General features: G+C 44.7%; 2 protein-coding genes across 15 annotated transcripts in view; both read right to left on the bottom strand.

Moving 5' to 3' along the window:
* Positions 1–17,818, bottom strand: part of PRDM15 (PR/SET domain 15) — a 33,508-nt gene extending 15,690 nt beyond the window's left edge. For 3 of the 12 annotated variants that reach the window (XM_082779771.1, XM_082779780.1, XM_082779773.1), the window contains exons 1-11: positions 17,777–17,818; positions 15,224–15,259; positions 14,683–14,728; positions 11,656–11,749; positions 8,887–9,040; positions 7,773–8,025; positions 6,012–6,134; positions 3,280–3,378; positions 2,262–2,486; positions 1,489–1,624; positions 210–391 (exon numbers count right to left, since the gene is read on the bottom strand). In XM_082779771.1, coding sequence (XP_082635897.1) covers positions 210–391; positions 1,489–1,624; positions 2,262–2,486; positions 3,280–3,378; positions 6,012–6,134; positions 7,773–8,025; positions 8,887–9,040; positions 11,656–11,749; positions 14,683–14,719 — 1,303 coding nt within the window. In that variant the 5' untranslated portion in view covers positions 14,720–14,728; positions 15,224–15,259; positions 17,777–17,818. Of the gene's footprint in view, positions 1–209; positions 392–1,488; positions 1,625–2,261; positions 2,487–3,279; positions 3,379–6,011; positions 6,135–7,772; positions 8,026–8,886; positions 9,041–11,655; positions 11,750–14,682; positions 14,729–14,844; positions 14,927–15,223; positions 15,260–15,327; positions 15,527–16,467; positions 16,575–17,776 lie in introns of those variants that run through there. The other 9 variants (XM_082779779.1, XM_082779781.1, XM_082779782.1 and 6 more) reach the window with 9 other exon arrangements.
* Positions 17,819–23,426: 5,608 nt separating this feature from the next.
* Positions 23,427–27,298, bottom strand: part of C2CD2 (C2 calcium dependent domain containing 2) — a 35,567-nt gene continuing 31,695 nt past the window's right edge. For all 3 annotated transcript variants that reach the window (XM_082755292.1, XM_082755293.1, XM_082755291.1), the window contains one exon: positions 23,427–23,793. In XM_082755292.1, coding sequence (XP_082611418.1) covers positions 23,567–23,793 — 227 coding nt within the window. In that variant the 3' untranslated portion in view covers positions 23,427–23,566. The remainder of the gene's footprint in view (positions 23,794–27,298) is intronic.

Genomic DNA, 27,298 nt, shown 5'->3' with positions numbered 1-27,298 from the left:
TACTCAAATTTCAACTCCCAACTTTATCTTCTCATGCTTTGGACTGAAAAAATTAAAGAGGTCATTAGAGAAAGTTTTTTTTTTTTTTTAAAAAGCAACTCTATTAAGATTATGCACAGCAATATTAAGAATAGTTTAAATGCTTTACTCAAAGGTGGAACCAACGAGAGACAGAAGCAGTATGCAAGCGAGACAGAAAGCAAACCCACCATGAGAACGGATGTGCCTGCTGAGGTTGCTGCTGTTCTGGAAGATCTTACTGCAGATACTGCATTGATAGACACGTTTGTGCTCCCCGAGTTGTTTTATCAGCTTCCGCCGTATACCATGTCTACTGGAGAGAATTAAACTTCTTTTGAGGGACATGGTGTTTTGGTGATGAGCAAACCTACTGGATCAGAGAAAGAAAGGCAGGGACTGAAAGGTATCCCACAGGTTGCAAGGAAGTCCCAAGAGCTGGCAAAAGCTAGAAGAGTGGTACGCTCAGCTTCTGGCAGGAGAGGGAGTGCTGGAGCTTCATCCTTGAGAAGATGACCTCCCGGCCACCCACTGGTAGCAGCAGATGTCAGAAAGCAGCTCGCTCCAAATTAACTTCACCCAGGACAAAAAAGAAAAAAAGCAGCAGCCACCAGCCCCAGAGATCGTCTTTTAAGGCCTCTCAGAGCAGCATAAAGGATCTGTTCTGCTTACTCTCTAAAAACTTTAGCAGTACTTCGGCTTAGAAACCTGTTTTCATGCAAAAAGCGTGTATGACAAGAAGGCAGCAGGGCACCAAGAAGCGGTACTGTTCTATTTCCCAGCACAGCCACCCGTTGGAATGCATTTTGATGGTTCTCCGTCTGCTCAGGACTTTAGCATATAGCTTTACTAGCTAATTTTGAAACACCAATTAATTTATTATACCAAAAAAAATGAAAGAAAAAGAAAAAAAATCATTCAAAAAGACAGTTTTATCAAGCCGGAAAAACACAGAAGATTTTAAATCAGTCAATGATATTTAGCAGTCTCCCTGAGGTTCTGGTATACATAAATTTTCCCTTCTTACTGCTCCAAGTCTGAAGTATCATGAACATGAATCAGTATGAAGTCATTTATGAGTTAAGATACAAACCAGACTGAATAATAATGTGTTGTTGTTTTTTTTTAAAGCCAAAAACTTTTTGCCTGCTTTATCACCAACATTCAACAAGAGTAATATTTCACTGTGCAACTGGAAGAGGCTTTGGTATCACACTGAATGAAACCATTAACATGTCAGAAAATTAAATTCCCGTGGTTTATATTTCAACCTTCTAGTGCAAATCTCTCACCAACTGTGCATCATCCTACAGTGCTCGATCCAGCTTTGTGGCTCTTCTAGTGGCAGCAGCATGCAGTTTTACACTAATGAAAAACAGCATCTGTGGGTTCAGTGTTTGAGCAGAGCTGTTACATGCTACTCTGACTTGATTAAGCCCGAGAGGAAATTCTGCATCCCAGAACACTTACTTTGTGACTGAACTGATGCTGTTTGTGGTGCTAGGCATCTTTCCTAAAACCAATTCCATAATCCTCTCTTCTGTAGCTGAAGGCAGGGCTACCTCATCTGGCGGGACTTCAGTTGCAGTGCTAGCTACACGTTCTGCTGCAAACACATCATAAAAATAAAGTGTTAACGTGGAGAGCTTGAAAGAAAACCTTAATTGCAGGAACTTGCTTTTGTAATGACACGTGGCACTGAACTAGGATCCTTGACAAGTAACCGATTGCAAATGAGTAGGTAGAACTTTCAAGACAGAGAAAGGGGCTACTGAATCACAAGTAAGCTGGAGCTAACATCGCTTACGAAGGTGTAATTTCTTACCTTTCCAGCCTACTAGTACAGGTGACCATGCCTTGCAAATTCCTACTAGAACTTCTCTTAAAGGGAAGTAAGACCCTGAAAAAAGCCCCTTCTAGGAATACAATGTAAGGCTGAGAGAGGAAGCTCTCTCTTCTTGAGAGGGAGGATGCTCTCTCTCCTGTTTCTTCTCGCAGGATGCTACACAGTTGTCTCTGGGCCCCTCTATTCCTAAAACTGTTGCAGGAGAATGCAGGTCATCTAAGCACAGATGTTGCAACCTTTACTGTAGCCATGGACCTTGCAGATAACTAACACAGGTTTGTAAATCATCTGTTTTAGTGATCTGCCTGAAAACCTCCACCCTGACTGTGCTTTACTTTGTAGGCCTTTCTGAAAACTAAAGACATATGAGGGGAACACATACTTAGCACTGTCTTACCTGCCGAATCCTTCTCTTCAACAACGACGAGGGGCGTTTCTGCTTTTGCTGTTTTGGGCTTTCTTCCCCGTCTGGCCTTCCTCCTGGAGTCTGTACTGGCACCAGCTGCATCACAAACCACTGGCGGATCCGCAGGGGGAGTCTCTGTTGCTTTCTCTGTAACAGCCTCATTTTGGCTGGCTTGGGGAGCACCTTTAGCTTGCTCCAGGTGACTCAGCAAGTGCTCTGGATGGATGGAAAGAACAAGAGAATAAAGAGGAAAGAAACTGTCATGGAATTCCCCAAGGGATAAATCTAGCTGAAACCTATCAATCAGGTCGACCTCATTTAACGGACTCCAAATTATTTCAGAAGCAGTCAGTCACAATACCATCCTAACTAAAAGCATACAGACTATTAAACATGCAAACAATTACTAACATGGACTGCAATTTTTAATAGATATAACTGGAAATAGGCTGTGCCCCTGACAGTGTGTATATTTTTCCAAATATCCAAGTTATTTAGCAGCCAAAGTCCCCTTTTCAAAAATGATTTGTCAAACGGTCGGAGCTCTTAAATATTTTAAGATCTTTAGAAGACTGAATAAAACAGCTGGAAATGAAATGCAGAGAAAAGGAACCCACCTATTTCATTACCTTTACTGCATCTGTGCTATAAATACCAGACAGATAGCATCATTAAGTATAAGCTGACGTGTCTGATGTTATAGATCATTCATGCAGTTTTCTGCCCTTGATGCTCCTAACGCTCACGTCATCTTCTAGACAGTAATTTTATTTCTTCTAGATTCAATATCACAACTGTATGCCTAGAGATTTTCTGCTGCCACATCAATAACATCATTGTTTTACCTTTCGCAAACAATTTTTACACAAATATATAAAACCTATTTTTACATGAGTATATAAAACCTGCATCATGGATGAGGACATGGCTTTGCAGCCTTGTGCTCTGGGAGAACTGAACTCTCCTAACGCTCCTCAGTACTCTGGCATCAATTTCTAACACTCCTTACCTGTCAGCAGCTGAGGCTCTTGGAAAGCAGAAGAACAGACTTTACACGTCCACTGGCTGGACTCTGCTTCTGCAGCTCCGCTGCTTTCTGAAGCATTCACTAAATCACAAGAAGAAATAACTTAAAGGTTTGAAAATGGGAAAAAGAAGCAGTAAATCCCTGTAGCCTTGTTCCTCTTGCGGTGACTCCCTGCATACCACAAACTATGATTTAAGCAATAAGTGGCCCACAGAGGCAACTGCTTAATTTTGAGCTTCCCAGCTATACTCCAACCAGCAGACCAAACAAAACAAGTAGTCACATGCCTGTAACACGTGCAATTCACAAGAAAACTTAAGTATGATTTATTCTCTGGGACCACTTTGGGATCTTCCAGACATGAGTACTTTAAAAGTCAAAACAGATGAGAACACTGAATAGAATCCAAATGGCTGCAGGGGAGAACATTGGCGCTCTTGTAAAGTCCCAAGGGTCCCTTTATCACTTTCTAAAGAACAGTGATGATCAAAGACAAGATGCAAATCAATTTTTAGCAGTGGAGATACCAGTACTCTTCTGGGTCAGTTGAGGACAGAAGTAGAAAAATCCTCCTTGCTCTCTCCAAAGAGCATCACAGAGTAAGAGCATTTGGATTAACAGATGTAAGGGTGAGAACAATAAAAACCTGGTTTTGAGTGGTTTCATGAACTGGGTGTTCTATCAGACTACCAGATCAGTATTTTAACTATCAGCCAACAAACACGCATAAAGATATTAGGGGGAAAATGGATCTGGAATTGGGAAAAAAAAAAAAAAAAAAAAAAGGTTCACAGTCCCTGAACTTTCACTCTTCGGATGATCTGTCTGAAATTGCCAAGTACCTGGTAAATCTGGACTGGTTCACAGGATTTTTGACACACAAAGCTGAATATTCCACAGTACACAAGAATCCCCCGGAAAGTAGGATGAGGCTGTAATTAGATTGAGTGAATGCCAGTGCAAGAAATTCAGACTGTACCTCAGTTTCTGCCACAGATTTCCTGCGTGACAGTAAGCAAGTCAGTTAATCTCTCTCTGCCTAAGGACCCCATCTGTAATGGGATGATAAAAATACTTCCTCCTTCTCACTCTTGGCTCTTAAACAAAAATAAAAGACTCTCTGATAGTTCCCTGCTACAAACATGTTCAACATTCTGCACTACATGCGTCAGACCTCATCCACACTGTAATAAATATATAAAAAATGATGATTCAAAAACAGAACTTCTTTCTTCACAGGCTACAAAAAGAACTTCTTATCTTGAGAGCTTTGTCCAGGAGGCCAAGGACAACACACCTGAACCCCCAAATTCTGCATAACTTAGAAGTCAAATCGGTAAACAACATGTAAGCTAAGCTATTGGATCCGTATCATGATGTTGCTGGCCAGTAAAACTGAAAAGCCACCATCTGCAAAACTGAAATCTGTCTTGGAAACGATCTCTGCTTTTGCACTTCCCTTGCTCCTTTTATCTACCTCAAACCTAGAGACCCTAGGTACTAGGTGCACTGGTTTGCCAGGGAGAGTCACGTCCCACTTCTTCAGGCTTCCAGGTTAAGCTGTCAGTTGCCAGAAGCTTTGCAGGACTTGGGGTCAGCAGTCAGAATCAAAACAGGCATATTTTGTTTTGTAAGCACCAAAACACTCTAACAGTGGGGACACTTTAAGGCTCCTGAAATGTAACAGTACACATTTTGCTTCTGTTGAAGTTGGCCTTTCAGACAGTAGCATAAAGGATGTAGAAAGGGCTGTTCAAATTCTTCACCGTTTTTTTCCAGGAAAAATCAGTTATGCTGAACTGAAAGGCAACTGCTCAGCCAGCTTCATGTTTCAGCTGTGGCAGCATCCAGGTAAAATGTATGGACCTCTTCTGATGAAGTTCACATCTGCAACAATCTCCTCCTCTCCTCCTGACTACTTTTAATACTAGTAACTTAGCAAACCAACCTTCTCAAAGAAGAGACCCAGAATACTTTATTTTCATCCTGATCTGCAAACTATGTACTCTGAGTTTACTTCAAGGCAAGACAAGGCAATCTGTGTTAGACGGCTTCTTAATTTCATTGCTCTCTTATCAGAGATTACAGAGGAATTGCTTCATGATCAATCTTGGGGACTAAGCTTCTGTGACTCCGTTAGTTGTTTCCTAACCTTGTGTTCTTTGCCAATAGTACCTGTATTGCTCATAAATTTACATAAATCTGAGTTCCTGTCAGCAAATACAGTCTGAATTCTTCTAGACTTCTGGTATCACCGTAATTTAGGGATGGGCAGCATTTTTGTTGTTTCCAAACAGCACTGTTCTTACACTCACAATCTCATGTTTTCTTCTAGCACCTGGCCATTTGAACTATTACAGTTTGCAAAGAAAGTCTGCAGATTTTCTTTAGAACGTCCCCCGCCAAACCTTAACCACCTGCAAATTCAGAAGCAGTTAGGGCTTTCATGAAAATCATCTGTCTGGAGGTCTTTTTGTCCCTTCTGGCCTTTTTTGAACCTGCCTATGTGTTTTAAGCACAGTGCCCATGAAAATAAAAAGAAAAATCTAGACTTTCAAACCCTCTACACATTAGGATTTGCTGAATGTTACATAACCATGATATCTGCAGAGAAATGGCATACCCAGCAGCTCTTTGGATCTCTACCTACCCTCTTTAGATCTGTATCTACTCTCTCTCTCTCTCTCTCTCAAAAATAACATAATTTTGCATACCTGCTGGATCAGCTACTGGTATGCTGGATTTTTTCGTTTTTTTATGGGGGAAGACAGCAGTCGAAGGCTTTGAAGAGACTTTGTTCCCCTCTTTATCATATTCCATCACTACCAAGCACATATCTGTGGAGAGGAAAAACAGTTCCTTTTCTTTACTTTCCAGACCTTTTGATTCTCTTCCTCTGTACTGACAGCAGCACGCAGAGTCACAAAGTTTTGCCTAACAGCAGGCCTGCAAAACACATTCTCATGTAAAATCCTAACCAGGACATTTTTATGCCTGGATTTGCATAAATGCCTTTGATGTAATGGAGTATATAATGAAAGTGCTGAAGAGAGACAGCAGGACATACCTAAGCTTTTTACCTAAATATTTTTAAATACCCATTTGCACAAACTGTATACATGAGAACGGGTTGAAAATACATTAATGGGTTAAGCTAAATAGGAAAAAGATGAAACCACTTGATTAATACCAACTGAAAACATCTTTGAATTTATAAATGTGTTAACAGGACCGATTCAGCATTCAAGACTGTGCTCACCACCAAGATCAGCCATAAAACATGCTATTGGCATTGGCCTCTCCCCAAGATATTTGTCACCCCAAATTACACTCAGCAAAGTGATAACACTGTATAAGGAGTATTCCCAGCTCAACAACAGAAAGAAATTGCCCTTGCAATGCTAAAGGATCACGCCCTTTAGCTGTAGAAATGCAGAAGTAGAAGAAAACTGAGGGGGCAGAGGAATAAATTCTAATTCAGACTAACAAATCTGCTGCCTTTCCTTGCCAATGCACAAGCAATGATGTGGAATGGCACCTCACATCTGAACTTACTTCTTTCTAGTAGCTTTCACGTGAGACTGCACAAGGTAAAATTAGTTTTTAACTGTGCAGCAGTTCTGAGCAAAACCAACACATTTTCACTACAACTATAAAAAAAAAAAAGGCTTCTTTAACAAATCTACATAGAATCATAGAATATCCTGAGTTGGAAGGGACCCTTAAGGATCATCAAGTCCAACTCTTTGACACCGCACAGGTCTACCCAAAAGTTCAGACCATGTGCCTAAGTTCACAGTCCAATCTCTTCTTAAATTCAGACAGGCTCGGTGCAGTGACCACTTCCCTGGGGAGCCTGTTCCAGTATGCAACCACCCTCTCTGTGAAGAACCCCCTCCTGACGTCCAGCCTAAATTTCCCCTGCCTCAGCTTAACCCCGTTCCCGCGGGTCCTGTCACTGGTGTTAATGGAGAAAAGGTCTCCTGCCTCTTGACAACCCCTTACGAGGAAGTTGTAGACTGTGATGAGGTCCCCCCTCAGCCTCCTCTTCTCCAGGCTGAACAGGCCCAGTGACCTCAGCCGTTCCTCGTACGTCTTCCCCTCCAGGCCTTTCACCATCTTCGTAGCCCTCCTACATTATATGTTTAGACACACACTGACACCTGAGGCTCTTTGCTCTTGTACCCTGAGCTGCTTCTGATACCAGTTCTTTAGTTAAGAACTATTTAGCGAGGTTGTTCAGCCTGAAGAGGCTGAATCATCAACTAAGTCATCTGTTTTCAAAAACTCAGTTATACCGTGGTAAAGAACCCATGCTTTCTTCTTGTAAGGCAACCATGTATGCAGGTTAGCCTGACTCTAAAGGCTAACATGTTCAGGGTCAAGGCCTACTCAATAAACAGCACTGTCAACTACAACTATCAGTCCCTCTCAGGACTGGGCCCTTAGGAAGGAAGAAAGGCCCCCACACATACCATTGGCAATACTAGAGACCTGCTTCAGCACTGGCTTTTCCATTTTTTTGGCGTAAAAAGCTGCATACCACACTCGCAGCTCAGTTCCTGGCGGGATGTCCCGGGAGGTGGTGAAGTAAATATCATTATCATGCTGGAAGGCAGTTAAATTTTGATGTTTGTGCTCAGTGGCTGGCCGCACCATCATCATCCAGTTGCAATCATCTTCATTTGAGGTGTCAAAGTAAACCAAGGGCCCATCCTTCTGGAACACCTACCAAGCAAATTACACATGCAATAAAACTGTAACTAATAATGCAAAGTTAAGAATTTATACTTCCTGCTTTGTAATGGCTTTCCTTCAGTGTACATCAGAGACGAAGCAAGCTTTAACCCGTGCATGCATCAGGCATGTATCATGTATCAGTCTCATCTTCAGATGAGTAAGTCTAAGGCAGACTACCAGGGGCAGCATGGGAACAAAGAGAACGTCTATCCCCAAAGTCTTGCTTTAGCCACTAGTTCTTCACAAAATTTGAATGACCGTATATAGGTAAACAGCGTAGAATCCAAACAGCACACTGGGAAACACCCATCAGCCCATGTCACATCTCTAAATCTTTGCTTCTGAGTCACGCATTACTGAATTACATTTTTACCGGGGCATTTCTCCCACCAAAACTTTTAAAGAGAAAAATAACACAAATGCAAGCCAGACAAAAATACATTTATTGCACGTTCCATAAGAATAATGCACATGCCACTGACTAAGCAAACAAAACCAAATTGAACACAGTTATTAAAAAAAAAAAAAGAAAAAAAGAAAGAAATGAACTGCCATAGGCATGACACTTCCTGTATCATCACGTTTAGGTGCCAGACAAGCAGTTTTGCTGACAGTATTCTGGCTTTATCTCCTATAAGGACGTTAACTCCAAACACACAGAACAAGCCCCCAGATCAGTTCTTCTGCATCGTGCCCAGAGAATGCTCATTTAGGTAGACTGGTATAGGGCATGCCTAAAAGATGTCCCAAATAACTGCCACCACATTTTTTTCCATAGTAGTAGATAGCATAAAATCCTCGTGGGTAAAACAGACTCACTTCAATTGCTTTACACATGCCATATCTTACCTTCAGTGGGAAAACTGATTCTTTTTCAAGCTTGGCAACTCTCTTGGATTCAAATGGGCCAAACTGCGTACGTTTCACTAGCTGTGTCAAAGCAAATACTCCTTCAGTCCCATCTTCCAATTGTCTTATCTCCAAATTAGAAGGCAGAGATGATCTAAGATTGAAGAGAGAATTGAGTTATATATGGGATAAGACTGCAGGAACTCATCGAAGGAAGATGTCAGCATCTATTTCTCCAGTCTCTAGAGACAGAAAACAGTTTTCTGTCAAAATACCCTGATTTCTGTAAGGATTTATAAACAGAGGAGAAAAACTACCAGTGGTGGAGGAGGGCCAAATCAGCAATTACTCGAGAGTGCTCAAGCAATATAAGTCCAGGAACGCAGCAGGGTGCACCTGAGGGTGCAAGGGAGTGATCCAGTACCACAGTGAAGCTGCTCTGTGTCACCTTTGAAAGAAAGACCCTGGACATCAGGGGAGGTCCCTGGTGATTAGAGAAAGAAAAATGTTGCACTCTTCTTCAAAAAAGAGCAAAAGGAACTAGAGGTCAATCAGCCTTGCTGCAGTCCCTAGGAAAATCATGGAGCAAGACACTTTGGGAGGTATTCATGGGCACATGACGAATGTGCATCGGTTAAGTGAAATCCATACCTGACAAACCATTTGTCATCCAGGATAAAATGACCCGTTTATGGATGAAGGCAGAGCAGTGGATGTCACTTCCCTTGACTTTAGCAAGGCTTTCAACACGATCTCTGACCATGTTATTGTATCCAAGTTGGGATGTTATGGTCAAACACCCAATACAGCCTTGATTTTTCAGTTCTGTGCTAGCGAATGAAAACCTAAATATAACCAGACAGGCTACTGGATAAAAGTTGACACTGGCTGATCTGCTTTCCTATCTAGATGAAGAGAAATACAGAAAGATTACAATCTTGGTGATAAGCAAATCAACTGAAAAAACCTGCTTTCAGTTTTAGTAACAGAATATGCAACGTTAGGGTCGGTGAAGTTCAGGAGACATTTCTTAATGCCATTTTTCTAACCATTGAGCATTTATTTTATCTTTCCAGCGGGACAGAGGAAAACAACCATCATGTGGTTATGCAACTAGACAGGGTGTTAAGAGATTCATATCCAGTTTGTGGTTAAACTTGCCCTCAACCTCAGACAAATCACTCTCTCAGATACTGTTCCCCAGATGTAAAATAAGTTACATCTTGTTTCAATTACATTTCTTGTTTCCCTTTCTTATCCTACTGGTTTTCAGCTGTAAACTCTTCAAAAATAAATACATTTTTCTGTATCATGGTCATTTTAAAATCCTGCTTTTAAAGCCAGCAGCCAATGCTTCCACTAGGGAACACCTAAGCACCTCTATGTTCAAAAAGGCTGAAAACCAGTGCACACACCACATTCACAAGGATTCACAACTGGAACATCTGGACACTACTGCAGTCCTCCACCACATGAAGAAACAAGAGTATTAAATCGCAAGGCAACAACAACAAAAAGCCCAACCATTAAAGGTATGAGATAGTAGTTTAACTTGTTGTTGAATCTGCTTAATATAGGTTGGAGTTACCACACCGCCCAGTCTGGGCCCTGTTTTTAGAAAAGCACCCCCATCACCAGTTTATACCATTCCTTCAGGCATTTCAAAATTACCCTCATGTCCAAAGCACCTCTACTGTCGGGGCTGTTCAAACAGTAGCCCCCATGAACATTGGCTGCCTAAGTTTGTTATTTGAGGATTTGCAGCCATAGAAACTGACGTCTATCAGGAACTTACACGGGGCTGCTGGACTTCCTGAAGGCTCAGAGAAATGGCTACTGCTCATGCGTACATCCAGCAAACGTGCACCCTGGGCCACAAAGAGCACCCTGCCCGTGCAGAGAGGGGTCATGGTACACGCACGGCAGATGTTTGTTACAAAATGATCCTGGGAACACACGGTATGGCTTGCACAGCCAGGACGTGTCAGACTTGCTGCCCACATGCCCATTGTTTCTGTCTGTGGCTTCCCAAGAAATACAAAGCTTCATAAAGCTCGTGAAGCCCATTGAACTCACTTCCCTTTCTGGGATCTGTGCTGCATCTTCATGATAGCTGTTTCTCCTCCTTAGCAAAAGTCCCACATTTTACACGTTGATGTGAATTTTGCTTACAATGCCAGATTTCTTTTCTCTGTAAAAAATACACTACTCACTGTTGTTTTCTCCTACTGCATTTAGCCCCTTTGTTTCTTTTGGCAAGCATGACTGTTTCTGCTGTGCTGTTGTAGGCTTACTGACAGGAGTATTATCCATAATCATTCATACAGGCTCACAATAATGAGAACAACTTGTTTTGCTTCTCAGTGGAGGAATTACAGAGGTTATACCAAGCAGGAGGATACAACCATTCACAGCACTGGGAAATCCTTCTGTGCTTGTCTGAAACCTGTACAGTACATCTGAGGAGAGGAATGAGCTGCAGGTACTCGACCAAGACATCACCCCATCTGGCGCTATCTCACTTTTTGCCAGAAACTTAAGCAAAGAAGCCAAGTCCTGATGAGCAGCAAGTTATTTTTTGGCTTCAGTTCAGTCGAGCACTTAAGTTTCTGCATCATTTTTTCTCCTTCTCTGTGAAGGCTGTGTCCTTTTCATAGACTGGGAGTTCACTTCTCAGCTGTCAGCGTTAACAACCCATTAACAAACAAATCTGACTTGAGGCACTAACGTGAGCTTTGGTTAGCCAGCACTGACACAAACGCTCCTTACCTGGCCCTGCTCAGCACAAAGGAGTCTTTGACTGTCACCACCGGGCCCAGCTCAGGACACTCTGAATCATGGTACTGCCCACAGTCCTCGCACCCTGCAAGGAAGCAGACAGCAAAGTTCATGGAAAGTGCTGCTGTAGTACAGCTGCCTCTTTCAAGAGCCAAACGCAAAATCTAGCACAAAGCAAAATACTTATAAAACAGTGTTTTATTTATATTGATTAAAAGAATACGTATAACAGAACACTGAGGTGATAGCTGGCACCCACGTAGGTGAGATAATATACATTATGATCAGTACTATCAGAACACAATTGTTTAAATCTTCTCTCTGAGGAAACTAATTACCATACATGCACAAGAAATATTCTGCTTAAAGATGGGATTATTCTTCAGATAAAGTGCCACGATGTCTAGCAGCCTGAGAAAACTGCATTACTCCAGGCTGCATTATTCCAAAACTGCATTACTCCAGGCTTTTAGAAACAGCTTGAGTAGCACGGTTGTTTTAGAAAGAAGAGATGCAAATCCCTGGTGCCAGTAGCAGAACCTGCACAAGGCACGGAGGTGGAGCAGGAGCCGAGCACCTGATGTGCTCACACTCCTCAGGCAGGGCAGAGGCAGCGTCTGGCAGCGAGTTAGCAGAGCTCAGAGACAGCTTCTGGTGCCTTCCCAAACAAGCCGGCTGACTAAGCAACGCACCGAGGCTACTCCTTAGCTCACTTTCAGCTCACCTCAGTTAACTTCTAGTTTAAGTGCAAATTACTCAGACCTGAAAGGCTCCTAAGAAATAATTTTCTGACTGGGATGATTTGAAACTTTGCAAAATAAGCTAACTTAGCAGGATTTCAAACGCACATACACTGCTTCACTGTGAAAACCAGCTGTCAAACTGCGCTGCCCGGGCAGCTGCTGACGCAGCACAGGGGATGATCACACAGGGGTTATCTTCTTAGCGCTCCCCATTCACAAGGGCAGGTCAGGCAACCCCAGCAAGGCTGCAAAGCAGAGGGTGGCTACACTTTGTCTGGGATGAGAACAAGAGAAAAGCAGTTTTGTCCCAGGGCACGCTCCCTCTGGTGAAGATAAACTGTACTCCTAACTGGACACCTCTCCCTCCCAGTTTGTCTCACTGAACTAACAACAGGATCTCATCTAAGACGGGGAAAAGGGATCCCAAACTACACAACACAGCTCCCTGTTGGTTGTGCTGTTTTTCTTTTTCTCCTGGCAAAAAAACACAAGAGCTTAGCAGTGAAAATCCACACACACTTCACAAATGGCAGTACCAGCTCACGCAAGCCCCAAGCCCAGCCACTGCTTCCTGCACAGCTCTTTGTGGTGCCTGCTGGTGAACTCCGTCACAAAACAACCATCCTGTGCCCATCAGTTCATTTTTCAGCAGAAGGAATTTCCCAGCCCAGTTTGCCACGCTGGCAGTGGCAGTTTACCATCCCACCATCCCACTCTTCTGTGTGGCAAACTCAGCTACCTGTAGCTCGCACTGCACTTAATATTCTAATATAATCCGGGTTAAATGTAAATTTCCAACACCAACTAGGGTGGAGGAGCCACGGAGGAATGTGTAAAGCAGACTGCTGAGAAGAACCGGATTATCACCCGGGATGGGTTGTCACCACCGACGGGGACTGGAAGGAATAGCCGGAATGACAGCTTCTTCAGCTGGCTTTGCTGCCAGAAGAAAGGAAGCACTTCGTTTGCTCTTCCCCTTATCTTTTGGCGACACCGAAGCGGCCTTCACTCCTGCAAAAATAGCCACTGCACTGGTTCAATGAGCACTGTCCAAAAGTACAGGCAGGAAGGAGATAGGTGCCTCTCGCTGCTGCATGGATGAATGATCAAAGCAGAGGGAACAAGAGACTGACACGGGGTGGCACGTCTCAAAATCCGAGGGATGCCTTGGAGCAGACAACCCCCACGGCTGGTTCACTCGCCATATGGGACGCTTTCAAGAGATTACGGCCACGGGAGAAATACAAAACCAAGAGAAATTAAGCATTTAGCCTAAATGCCAAAATACCCTGGGGAGGGCAAGTTCACAAAGTTTTATGAAAAATTTTCCTAAACTCTCTTATGTCTACGAAATACATATTCAGTGGCATTAACTGTGGGAGTGCACAGTATCACTCATAACAACTCGCTTTTCCTGAGCTTGAGCACTCCCCATATTCCACGGGAAAAACTTACACAGAGCACAAGAAAGCTCAAGAAATTTAGTGACTTCTGCCTCCACTGGAAGATGAAAAAAGGCCGTGTGACACCATCAATCTAAAATTAGGGAATGATACCACATCCCCATCCTTGTCGGCATCTACCAGGGTCTTTTTACGAAAAAGAAGTCACCGTAATCTCACCACTGGTATCTGCAACTCAACAAAAATTCCCACCAAGTCATCACTGTTTTTTAAGGAACCCCAGTACATATGTTGTAGAGGGAAGAGTTAGCTACCATAAAATCAATGCACAGCTGTGGAGCCATCGAGAGCGAAAGACTGCGGATTCCTATCACCAGGTGACAAACAGAGGGGTTAGGCTGGGAAGCAAGCCCACAGCTGAGGTCCACCAAGCACAGGCTGCAGCCCGCTGTGCCCCTGTTCAGGCAGCACATCTCACACTGGGCTCGTCCTCAAAGATTAACCAGCCTGCATCCTCCTGCTGGAGGCTACAGGTCAGAGCTCCCCGTGCAAAGCCCTGGCTGCCAAAGCTGGCAGTACAAGCACAGGGCTTAGACTTGTCCCTGGCAAGCCCCGAGCCTTCAACCACACTTATTTCAGCCATGAAGAAGCTGTTCTGCTAAGTCACATCCACAGGGCTCTTCATCTGTTTGCCGACGGAAACAGGAAAATGTGTATGCTTAAAATTAGCAGCCTTCTCTCCACTCCCCCATAAGCTGTCTGAGCTTCCTTTACATAAATAAAAACCGAGTCTGTTTTAGTCTTTAATTTCAAACGTTCTGCAGAGACAAGTCACATCACAAGAGGTAACTCATCTTCCTTCCAGTACTTACAAATAAACATAGTCTCATCGCTGCCATCTTCAGCCATTTTTCAAGCCTGCCAAAACACAAGAGATGAAGTTAGTTCTGAATGAGTTTTACTTTCACCATATTAGTGAAACATCCCATTACAGAGTGATGATGCTGACTGACCCAGAGCACACCCAAACACACCCCTGGCTCCTGCTGGGACATAAAAGGAAAATCCCCCAGTGACGGCTGTATCATTACACGCGTTGCTGAAGTCACTTGCAAGAAGCCCAAATGGAGCTTCACGGGCACCTCTCTCTAGGCAATGCCATCTTAAGCAGCTCCCCTCCTGCCAACCTCCAGGCATTTCTCTGCACCCTGTGTTAGAAGCTCTTGTGGAACCTCAGAACAAGCAACATCATATCGAAGGGTAGATTAAAAATCATCTGTGAAGGGCTGGATTACTGATTTAATAAACACAAAAGCCTACACTCTGCAGATACAGATCTGTTCCAAAGGGAAATGTACGGGTTGGTAACAAGCATCAGGAAACGGAAAATCAAATCGCGTCTCTGTCACTGACCTGCCATGAAATGGTAACGCACCAATTTGCTTTCACCTGTAAAACAAGGATAATCCACATTCACTTTCATAAACCAGTTTTGGCAGTATGTATTAAAAACTCACATAAGCACTATTTATTGCTCCTCGATGTCTAGACGATCTGAAATCCTTTTGGCAAGCAGCCTGTGATTATGCATGACTAAGATCACTCAAGTGGGCTCTAGAAGACAGTTTTCCCTTTTCGAACCTTGAAATTCTCCTCTTCGCATAAGGAATCCTCCCAATGCCCCAGCAAGAGGCAAAGCAACACGAAGATCCTGACCTAAGTCCAAGAGAGAATGTGGCTGCAGAAACAGCAAGTACAGTGGTCAAGAAGAAAACAGGCAAGAGCCTGAACCTTTGAGGAGGAGGAGGACAGAGGAGAGGGAAGGTGACCAAAGACACACCAGGCTGGCAGAGCCCTGTTTGAAAAAAGGCCTAGAATTTGCTACTGCAACAACAGAAACCTGTCCAAAGATGTACACAAGCCTGGGCACCCCAGCCTTCCTGCACAGCCCTCCCAAATCCTTCCTCTCGCCAGCAGCACGGCCCTTCCTAACCCCTGCTGCCTCGTAAGGGGCTATCGCTGCCAACGCAGCACCAGCCGTTTATGGCTCCTGGGGAATAAACACACGTAACAAGACATTTACACGTTTATACAGAAGTCTGGTGCTGGGAAGCAGCAGCAATTCAGGGAAATTCCCCAAAGCTATCTTCCCGAAAGCAGATAGGCAACGCAACAGGTATTTAGTGCACCTGGGGTGCACTAGTACAAAACAAGCCATAGAAAGTGAACCACAGGCTGATGGCAAGAATGGTTTGCTTCCTAACCAAGATGCTTTGTGGATGCTCCGCAATATTTCAAGAAGTGTATGTCCAGTTATTTTTAGACAGTTTGTGTCCTGACAAGGCTTTCATCCTAAATATGGCTGAATTAACAACTAATCTCCTCAGTCAGTGGTTCAGATACACAGGGGACGTGGTGCAGCAAGATCAGTAGTACTGCTGTGCAACCCGCTCTTCAAAGGCACGCCTGCTTTCCTGTGTCACCCTTCCCAAACAGCAGACTGATGACCGGCAGCGTTACCAGAGCACCAAGGTCGATCTTGCTCTAGCAGCCCTAAGATCAGAATAGCAATAAAGTGGGGGGGGGGGGAGAAATCATAGTGGCATAAATACCAGTCAAGGTGATGGAGAGAAACTGCTGAGGTCCCTCACACGTACCTCACTTAATTGATCGGACTCTATATTTCAGCTATCATCTGCACTAGCTTAATTTTCAGTTTTGTAGCAAGCGTTTTCCTTTTCCACAGAGCAAACTTTCTGAGTCAGCCTCCATCTTTCCTGCGCTCAGCACAGTGACCTGCTGTGCTCTGAAAAAAAAAAAAACACAACAGGAACGGGCATCAGGTGTCAAACCCACCCGCGTCCCTGCGTGCAGGTGCAGGAGGAGCACTGACCGCCTTGCACTATCAGCCCTTGCACTGCTACAAGCTCCTGAGGCGTTGTCTTCCCGTTCATAATTTATTAGAAATATAAGGAAGGAAGGACGCCAGAAGTGGGTTTAAGGATGCTGATGTGCAGATACACAAGCTCTCACCTGCGGGCTTCAAAACCCTTCAAAACCCTTCACAAACCCCAGGGGCTTTTGAGCCTGGTGCCATGATGTCATCACGCAGCGGCACCGGGCACACGCTCACTTCACAGGGCTCACTTCACCTTTTATCTCCTGTTCACTCTGGGCTATATATATTTTTTATTCAGGGCTTTTTTTTTTTTTTCTTAATTATTTTGAAGCATTTCTGTCAGAAAAGCGTTACGTGAAGCCACCCGTCCCACCGCACCGAACCACCCAGCCTTGCACGGGGGAAAAACCAAAGCCGGCGAGAAAACTCCCTTTTTATTTTCCACGTCAATATGTGTCACTCTCTCTATATTTTTCACATTAAAAAAAAATAAAATAAGATTTTTTATATATATATATATAATTTCCACACAAAGGGGCAGCGGTGGCCAGGCGGCCACAACCCAGGTGGAAACGCACCCGGGGGGGGACACCCTCCCGTGCCCTCAGAGCGGGCGGGCGCCCCAGCAGCCGTTAACGGCCGTTAAGGGCCGTTAACGGCCGGCGCCCGTCAGGGAGCCGGCGGAGGGCTCCCGCTGGGGCCCGAGCCGCGATCCGGGAGCGGCTCCGCCGGGTTTTGCCTCGGACCCGCGGTGCTCGCCCCCCTCCTTCCCTCCTTCCCTCCCTCCCTCCCTCCCTCCGGCGCGGCGGCGCGGCCGCTGTAACAAAGAACAGGCGGCGTGGAGGCGGAGGAGGAGGAGGAGGAGGACGGGGAGGAGGGGACGGAGCCGCCGCTGCTGCCGCCGCCGCCGCCGCCGCCGCGCCCGGAGCCCGCCCCCGCCGCCGCCGCCACGGCCCCGGGAGGGGAGGGAGGGGAGGGAGGGGGGGGGGGAACCGGGAGGGGAGGGGGGGCCGCGCGCGCGCAAGGGGTGGGGAGGGGGGGGTGGGGGCGCGTGGCGGCGGCGTTACCTGCCCCGGGAACGGCCCGAGCCGGATCGGATCCGGGCTCCGGGTTCCGATCCGCTCCGGAAACCACGCGACGGCGGAAGACGGCGCGGCCGGGGCGCGGGGCACGCTGGGAGATGTAGTCCTCGCCGTGTCCTCACCACCACCACCCCCCCCCCCCCCCATCCTTCCCCCTCTTCCCTCCCCGGCTGCCGCTTGGGTGAACGGGATCCATCAATAAATAAATAAATAAATGAATAAATAAATGAAGCGTCAGGGGTTGTTTGATTAAGGGGGATTACTCTGCGATGTGTGGAAGCGGTCCGGCTCTTTCCCCAGAGCAGCTGTGGGTGCCCCATCCCTGGGGGTGCTCAAGGCCAGGCTGGATGGGGCTGTGGGCAGCCTGGGCTGGGGGGAGGTGTCCCTGCCCATGGCAGGGGGGGGGATCCAGGATCCAGGTGTCCTTTAAGGTCCCTTCCAACCCAACCCATCTATGATTCTCTGATCAGGAGTTACACGCACGTTTCTTAGCCAAAGCAGTAAAGCAGTCTGGGTTTACAACGCGTGTGTGCCCGCACCCCGCAGCTCCCACACGCTTTCTGTGTGTATTTTTTCAGCATTGGCATCAGGCCGTGAACTCGTGCAGTATACCTGGCTTGATCCTCAGGGTAGAGATGAAAAAAACGAAGATCCCTTTCATTCACTGTGCAGGAACGATGAACCAAGCAACAGAATGTGGCACCTGCCGTAGCTCGGAGGCTTCTTGTCACTTTTGCTAGCATACCCTCACAGCACCACAGAAGTTAAATAAATAAAGACCCAAGATTAGAGCAGAAAGGAAAATGAGGAAACTTTGTCAGGAGCGCAATAGGGGATTTCAGCTAAGCTCTTCAAGGACTTGAAATAAATAGGCAGAGAGGTGTGGGCAGTAACTCTCATGGCAACATACAGTTTCCTTGCAAAAGAAGGTGCAACACTCACTTTTGGGAAGAAAAAGCACTGCTGTGTCTGTTTTCATGTGAATGTTTTGGCTTGCTTTCCTCCAGTCTGGTAGGGCTTTGTGGAAGCATTCATTTAGAATGCAAACTTTTCGTCAGAAAGATCGCAAGAGAACCTCATTCGCAGGCAGTGCTCATTTTAGTACTGGTGTCTTTCATACAGGACCTATGCACTAACACCCCTTTTGCCTCCCAATACCTCCCCCAAATTACAAATGGTTTCAGGATACTACTATAAAACGGAGAGAATAAATAATGAGTAACCATGGTGATTCTACAATTCCCCCTTCCATTAGATTCCCACCCTGTCCGTGTTTCAGATAATTCTCAAGGAACAAGAGAGGGCTCCTTGTAGGGCCGGGTGCGCCTGGATTATCAGAAATAACCCACGGTGTCGGCACAGAGTAGGTGGAGGAGTCTGCCCCTGTATAAGCAGGTGAACGGTCTGCATTAAACAACAGGTCAAATTCGTGGAGTAGAAAACTGCTTATTAAGGTTGGCTGACTAGGTACGTAGGACAGCACACAACACAGAGTCAACTGGCGTTTATTGTATGTACAGCAGTAGTTATTTCTTTAAAAAATCCTCGCGCTTTTTAGTGATGTAATAAATCTGTACATCGTAGGCTTCTTAATTACACCAACTTAATTTTACATACACACACAGAAAAACAACAACAACAAAATAAAACACCACAGAAGTGACCATCACAGTTGTATGCTAGGAAAAAATGTTTTACTCCCCCTGGAATATCAAAGCATAGTACATTGTTGGGAAATACAAAGCTACAATATTGGAAATACCTCAGATCCCTCCTTCACAGATCCTTCGCACTGTGCCAGCACCTTGCATAGTAGCAGTTTGGATATCCTGAGTGAAATGGTATTATTCACCCCTGACTTCAAGCAATCCTCCCTGTTACGTCGTTAATCTTGGACTGTTTGTCACCAAGGCTGTGGCTCAGCAACACGCCGAGGCATTTGCTAACTTAAAACACGTGAATAAATCCACCGAGGTGCTGTGGAGGTCGGAGTAGGAGGTCAGCTGTGCCTGCTCACAGGGGGAATGAATGCCTTTGGAGCTCTGGTATGCTTCGTTCTGTACCAAAAGCGCTTACCTCAAGCTTCAGCTCTACAGGTAAAATGCAGCAATGAGCTAAAACAAAAAATCCAGGTGACTGCCACCTTGTAGAGCTCTTGCCCCTTGTAACACCTTGATTTACCAGAGCTAAAAGAGATGTTAAAACAAGAGCAAGGCTCTCTTCCCCCATACATTCAACATTTTATGTAGTCAATTCCACTTTTTCCCTATGATATTTCATATATCAAAAACACCAAAGCATTACTTGAAATACACAGCAGAGAGCTTTCATTTGAAAACCACCTGGGACTAGCGAGGAGCTGCAGTACTAGAAACAACCCTAACATTTCAATTTCACTGATCCTCGAACTGGTATCACAGGCAGGCAACAGCATCGTCTGAGAAAAGCAGGACTGGAAACCAAGCCCTCTTGAGAGCCAGGCAGTAACTATGGGTCTGTATGACCTAGAGCCCCAGCCAAAGAGTCAGCAGGGGAATGAAAATCTAACAGAAAGCATAAGAATAAAGCCCAGAATTTATGCTTGCACAGTTTTATTACCTCTCCATTAAGCCGAACAAATTTGCCAAAGGTATTTTGCTTTTTAAATGAATATATATATATTTTTTTTTTCCATTATGACATCCCTTCTTCCTGCAGCCTCAGTTTCAGAAGTGTTGGGAGTGAAATGACTGACATTTTCTCCTGGGGTGAATTGAATGTGAAACACAGTGCCTTAGGGATAAAGGAGCCCCTCCTCTTCAAAGTGACTTTTAAAGTGATCTTTAAGTGAACATTAACAAAGTTACCTAGCTTGTATTCACATGTGAGATATTAAGCAGCTTTATCACTTTAATTTACAAAGAAATTTTTAATTCTTGTACTTCTTGTTCAGTTAAAATTCCCAGAAAAGCCAAGACAAATCTTGGCTAGGTAGGGATGCAGGTCGTCATGTCATAAAAACGAAATGCTTAAATGTTATAAAGCAAAAGCAAATCACAAACACAGACTAAGAAGGTTCAATTATGGACAGAAATATTTATCTTGTTTTTACAATATGACAAAAATCATTTTTTGGAAGAGGTGAGGAACACACGCCAGCCAGATGCAAAGGTCAAATATCAAACCAAATGATGTTTATTTTCCTGAGGAGTGAAGGCAATTAAAAAACAAGATTCCCGTGATTCCCTTTTAACCCCAAATGCCTTGCTTTCCTCATCTTCATAATTAATTCTCTTTCAATATACGTGAGCCCAAATCTTCACACAGTTTGCAGTATATATATATATATATATATACACACATTGCAGTTCCCACCATTTAAGACACACATTTAGGCAACTACCAAGACTTTTGGAAAGATCAACCCAAAAAAAAAAACAAAAAACAAAAAACACCAAAAATGCCTCAGGGTGTGTCTGTTCTTTGGGGTAAGATACAAGCAAACCCTTCTGTATTCTGCACATTATTCAGTGTTATTTCCACTTCATCCTACAGTAAATGATAAAGCTTTTGTAAATTAAAATCCCAGTTCAGTAATTTAAACAGACTCCAAGTAGTGTTACATACTCCCTCTACATTCCCAATTCTCCAGCTCTTAGTGTACGGGGTGCTATCTGCAGAGCTGTCTCGCTTTGGTTTCTTCAACTTGGTGGTTAGTCTTCCTCTTTCAGCAAACAAAACCGAACATTTAAAATTTGTGATGGATTTCATCACCCACCCTGCCCCAGCACGCAAAGAGTTCCTAGCAAAGTCGAGGGGAAAAGTGCACGTTTAAGAAACTTAACTTTAGGTTTTCGGATGCTCAGATCGTGGTCTGCTGTAGAATGAATGAATGAATCCTAACTTCTACTTTGTGTTAAAATAACTACAAACAAAAGTGTTCACGCACACTCAAGCAGGACAAACCCATATTACTAAACTGGGATTTTTAAGCACATTACAGCTCCAGGACACTCATGTGTAACAAATTATCAAAACACAGAATATTAAAATGCCTTCAAGTGTTTTCATAATAAGCAGCATGCTTAAACATACAGCCATCTGATAGTCCGGACTGTTGTACTACAGTGATTTTACTAGGTTACACATAAATGGTACTTTTAAGCAGTAGACTCAGTTAAAATATTTTGACAATTCATTTCTTCTACTATTTTGCTGGTTAAAAAAAAAAAAAAGTTATTTTTATCTTTGAAAAAGAAAATACCAAGGAACCTAGAGTCCATTGGAAGTTTTGATACGTGTTTCTGTTCTTCAGCGACTTTCTATTTTTGAAGAATGGTTTAAGTTGAAAGCTGAAATATCTGCCAAAGCCTTGGATGAATTTTAAGGGGCAGGAAGGGGAAACCCTGTTGGCAAAGCAGGCACAATCTGTCTTCCATTTGTGTCAGTAGTTTTGATGGAATGGATGTTTTTATTGGAGAAAGAGAACAGGCTTGGTCCTTTGTCCTCAGCAGGAATGTATACAATGGAAAGCTATAGGTATGCATGAAAGGTGGTACCTGTGAAACACTGCCTTTTACCCTCTTAAATAGCTGAAACAAGAACTATGCCTTTACTTTCACCAGTTTTTCCTTTCAACTTAAAGGAGTTAAAGGAGCCAGCTGCAATATTTAATGAGGGGAAAAAAGTCAGAAAGCCAACTGAACGCTCACCCCATAGCAACACTGGTAGACCGAGAAACTGAAAGACCGAGGGAACTGTGATCATTATTTTTTTTTTTTTAAGAGTTCTCTTCACAACTGTGTTTTCTAAGATCTCAGTAAGTATTTGGCAAGTAAAACAAGCTGTCTAATGAGAAGTTTATATAGGGTTAAATATGCTCTGTTCGACACTTATTGCTCCTAGCTTTGCATTTGATATGATGGTTTATATCCTTGTCTAACAAGTACTTGGTAGAAGGAATTAGAGCCCCTAAGATAGGTTTTTGCATTAGCAGCACAGCTTCTCACACAGGGAAGAAAAGCTACAGAGGAGAAGACTTAACTGTTTTGCTTGCAAGTAGACTCAAGTAGACTTTTAAAAAAGTTCTGTTTTTTTTTTTTTTAGAGTATAACCTATGCACAGAACATTAAACAATATGCTAGTATAAGTGTTTGCATAATTTATTGATTTTATGGCTAATATAAAAGGCATCTCTCCACCTACATGGACTGAGCAGTTATTATAGCAGGCTACAGATATTACAGTAGGCTATCTTAATCAGCATTTTAGGTCTGCTTCTGAAAACTTACCCGTTTCCAAATTACAATACAAACTGGATCTGGGTCTCTCTTTTCCCTTTCAGCCTGACCAGAAACACAAACTGAGACTTGTGTTGCTATTACTCCATGCTGCAGCAAGGAAGCACAGTGGCATCTTCTCTCTTGATAGTGGTTCAGCCATAGAGCAGGCATGGTTTTTCAGTTCTCAGCTCCCCACTAATGTAAACTAGGTGCTCACGTGCAGGTCCTCTCCACCTGCACCATTCCCTGTCCTCCCTCATTTTGTACAATAACCCACTCAATCCTCCAAAAGCTGTCACGATGCAATTAGCGCTGCCTGTATTCGGAGGAACAACTCGATAACCAGAGAGAAAAACGTTCTGGAAGAATAAACAAAAAAGACAAGCCTTCTGTTTATTCCTTGACCACTGCATTAGCGAACATCATTTTATGCAAGTCATCAGCCTCATTCGTATTCTTTAGTACTGCTCTGTAAACAACTGATGTGCAATATCCCACCAGAGAGCGTCCGCTCTTATACATATGGTTCTGCCGAAGCACCGTTCAGTTTGCTCTTGCTTTTGTTCTTGGAAAGCAGCTTTCTGTTAAGAAGACGTGAAAGCGTGCCTCCCTTCTTGCGTGTCTCCTCCGACAGGGGCTGCTGCAGGTAGACAAGATCGTTGTGTGACTGGCTCATTCCCGGGTCCTTCTGATGGTGTCGCCGACGGAAGAAGAGCTTCGCGCTTTTTTTCAAAATCCCACCTGCAGAAGCAGAGAGCAGAGGCACAGGACACTTTAGACAGAACAGGCTGCTTTCCTCTTGGACCACAGCTTTACCTTTAACTGCACCACTACTAAAAAACAGCCTGGGTCTCAACATCTCCAGTTTGAGCACAACCCTCTTAACAATTCAATGTTACAAAGCTAAGAGAGTGGTGCATCTAAATCAGCAATATTGATGGCTTGTAACTGATGGGACGTAGGAGCACGAGTCCCGCATTGGAACAAGTGATTTTGGATACTGGCAAACGTGAGCAGTCGCTGTGCTGTCAGCCAGAGGCGCACATACGTACACTACATGCTGCTGAATCCACCTTCCCCCACTCGACCCAGACAAACACCATGAAGAAATTCAGGCTCCATGAAATTATGTATTTCTCTGCTTCTCCTCGTTCCATGCAGGTATCATGCAAACTGAATCGCTTAGATTCGAGACAGACTGTGGTAGCTCTAGAACTATGCATATCCACACGCTCTTACAGTCAGCAGGTAAGTTCAGGAGAGAAGAGCTCGCACGCATTGCTGGAGGAGCACTACAGAAAGAGTAGTTTTTCCTTCAGTTCTCTCCGAACTGATGCAGTTGAAAAGGAAGGAAAGCTACCGTGCAATCTATCTACAAGCAATCAAGTATTAATCCTCTGATTTCAACTTCTAAAGTCAATCCACGCATCTCGGGCAAGTTGCCTTCCTTACACTTTGTTTCAAGTGTTCTTCTGAAAGCTATGATAGTGTTCAAACATACACATGCACAGCGTTTAGTGTGGGTTGCACACTGGGTTCTCAAACGTCAAACAGGCATATGCAACCTTTCTAATGCAATAAAAGTACGGTGTATTTCACAGAAAGAATGAAATAGAGAAAGAAATGCTACTGTCTGTTGTTTCAGCAGTAAAAGGAGCTGAAACAAAAAGATGACCCCGTTATGCACAAAGTGAAGGTGGCATTTTAATCTGAAGTGCAGGACGCGGTTGGTGCCTGAGCTCAGCACCTGGCAGCCAGCCCGCATGCAGCAGACTGGAACAAGCCAGGCTGCACGTATTCTACAAGGGGTCAGCACCATCACCTAGAGTAGCCATCATCAAGCGTTCGCTGTTTGAAAATCCTGCTAGAAATAACAATTCACCTCAAACAGATTACAAATAATATTACACCTGCTGCCAATAGATTCAGAAATTTGCCCAAATCCCTTCTTGTGGTAAATTAGTCCAGGTTCCTTTATTTTTGTAGTACTCCTCCTCTTGATCCCATGTCAAACCTGCTGTGCAGCCAAGGCAATTGCAGCTATCGTCTCACCAGGGCTTCGTGCTGGCAACACCAGACACCAGCAGTTTTCCTTCTTTGCAAGCCCTGGCTGTTTCTGCAGCCAGCATTGTGCCAAATTCCACCTTCCCTTTCCACATGCATTCCTGATGTGTAAGGCAGCCCGGTGGCAGCTGGCAGGGATGCTACCAGCAGCACTCAGCCAGGTGCCAGCACATCAGCCCAGCATTAACACAGCGATCATTTTGTGCAGAACTGGGCACTGTCGTCGCCCCAGTGGCACAAGCCAATTTGAACGGAGGAGGACCCAGGTAGCAAGCCAACACAGGAGGTTTCTGGCAGTCGGGTGGATACGTGCGTGAGGACAGTCACCTCCCCGGCAAAGCTTCCGCAGCCTGCTCCCCTACCACAACCAGGTTTCCTTACTCCTCAAATCAACCATTAAATCGTGTCACCACGCAGTCTCCATTCTGCTTTTCCTCCCATTGCAAACGGATGCAAAAAGCAATGCTCAGACTAATTCCTGCATGTGACCATGTCCAACAACTAGGATTACATCATTATCAAAGGACTCAAGGCAGGCTGCGTGGCACTTCGCACAGCAGCAGCTGCCGAATAGGCAATTCATGGCAGCCCTGCTCCACGCAGCCAGATGCTTTGTTCAGACCGGAACACTTACAAATGTGTGCTTGGCATTATTACTTTTTATTTTACGGACTAGGCACTCAGCATCCGGGAGGATATTCCAGCACGTTTTGCCTGGCTGAGGCCGAGACTTAGCTCACCTGGCACAACGGGATTGAAGCAGAAGTCGGCTGAAAGCAACTGCAACTCACGGATTTGACTCTCGACTGCTCTCCCATCACCCCCTGACTGATCACTTTGGCAAGGCAGTACCACTTCAAGCTCTTGTCAACAGCATAAAAGAAGCAGTGTTTTACCCCGTGACACTGACAGTTGTTAATATGCCGGGGCTGGGGGAGGTTGCTGAGGCCCTGCTGCTGTGCGGCTTTTGTTTTAGCACTCAGCTGTTCTGCCCAGCAGACTTGGCAGCTGCAGCAGAAGTTGTGCCAATGGGAGGTACAGGACAGAAGAGTTTATCTGTAAACAGATACTTAGTCCTATCCATTCAGACCGATTTTCCATCCTAGGGAACAGAACCAAACAAAGAATGATGCAAAACCTGTGCTGGTGGCCCAGGACAACTTGCTACAGCTGAAAAAGCTGCAGGCAGCACTTCCCTGAGAACAGCACGGCCTCAGCAAAACCAGGAGCCCCTTGGCATGAAAGCTTGTGTTTTCAGAGGTACTGAGGTCACCGGTACCTGGAAGCTTGCCACATCCCCACTGCCACCCATCAGTCTCCAGCCAGCCTGGCACGTGCTGCCTGAGGGTGGCTCTAGCTGCTGTGGAGGCATGCACCCCGACCGAGGAGATCGGGTACAGGGCAAATCACAAGCTTGGTGATGCTCGTGCTGTTTGCATGCTTACGTCTCGAGTTCAACAGGATCCGCATGCCAACTTTGCCCCTAACACCAGGAGATAAGCAGAGAGAGTCTCAAGAGCACTGTCCAGACTCAGGTCTTCACAGGCTCCTGAGCACAGGCTTGTGGGGCTAGGATCACTTTGGTCGATAACAGAAATTAGATTCAGATTCCCTTCTACATCTACTAGGAAACGAATAGAGATGCTTCTTTCCATTCCTTCCCAACTCCAAAACAGTTTTAATCCAAGTGACTGTAAATAGCTGCTGAGGAACTTGTAGCTCAAGGAGTTTGGCTAGAAAAGAGATCTAGAAAACTGTAAGCAGCAGCTTTTAAAATAAGCATTCTGTGTATGCATATCCAGTATGGGGTCACACATGGTTTGCATGAGCAGATGTTTGACCGATAACCAGATAGGACAGGAATGGGCATGGTGGACAGAGATCGGGAGCACAGAGCACCCCTCCAAGCCTTCCTTGCAGCCCACTCCGCGTGACCCACCTGGACAGCACACCCACCAGGAATTTGTTACGGCAGACTAGTCTGCGAGGGCATCCGAGCACAGGAAGGCCATTTTGGAGGGGGGAAAGAAATGGATGGGGGGAGAAGAAGACAGGTGCCAAACTACATTTTGCTTTGGTTTTTACAATGAGAGTACCATTGTAAAGCTACATTTTCTTTAAAAAGTAAGACAAAAGTAACTTACTGTGTAGGTAATTAATTCTGGCTGGCATAGTGGTCCTC

This window comes from Aythya marila, assembly GCF_965140915.1.
Source record: "Aythya marila genome assembly, chromosome: 1".
NCBI classification, from domain to species: domain Eukaryota; kingdom Metazoa; phylum Chordata; class Aves; order Anseriformes; family Anatidae; genus Aythya; species Aythya marila.
Note: the sequence above shows the minus strand (reverse complement) of the source record. Positions and strands in the feature narration are given on the sequence as shown.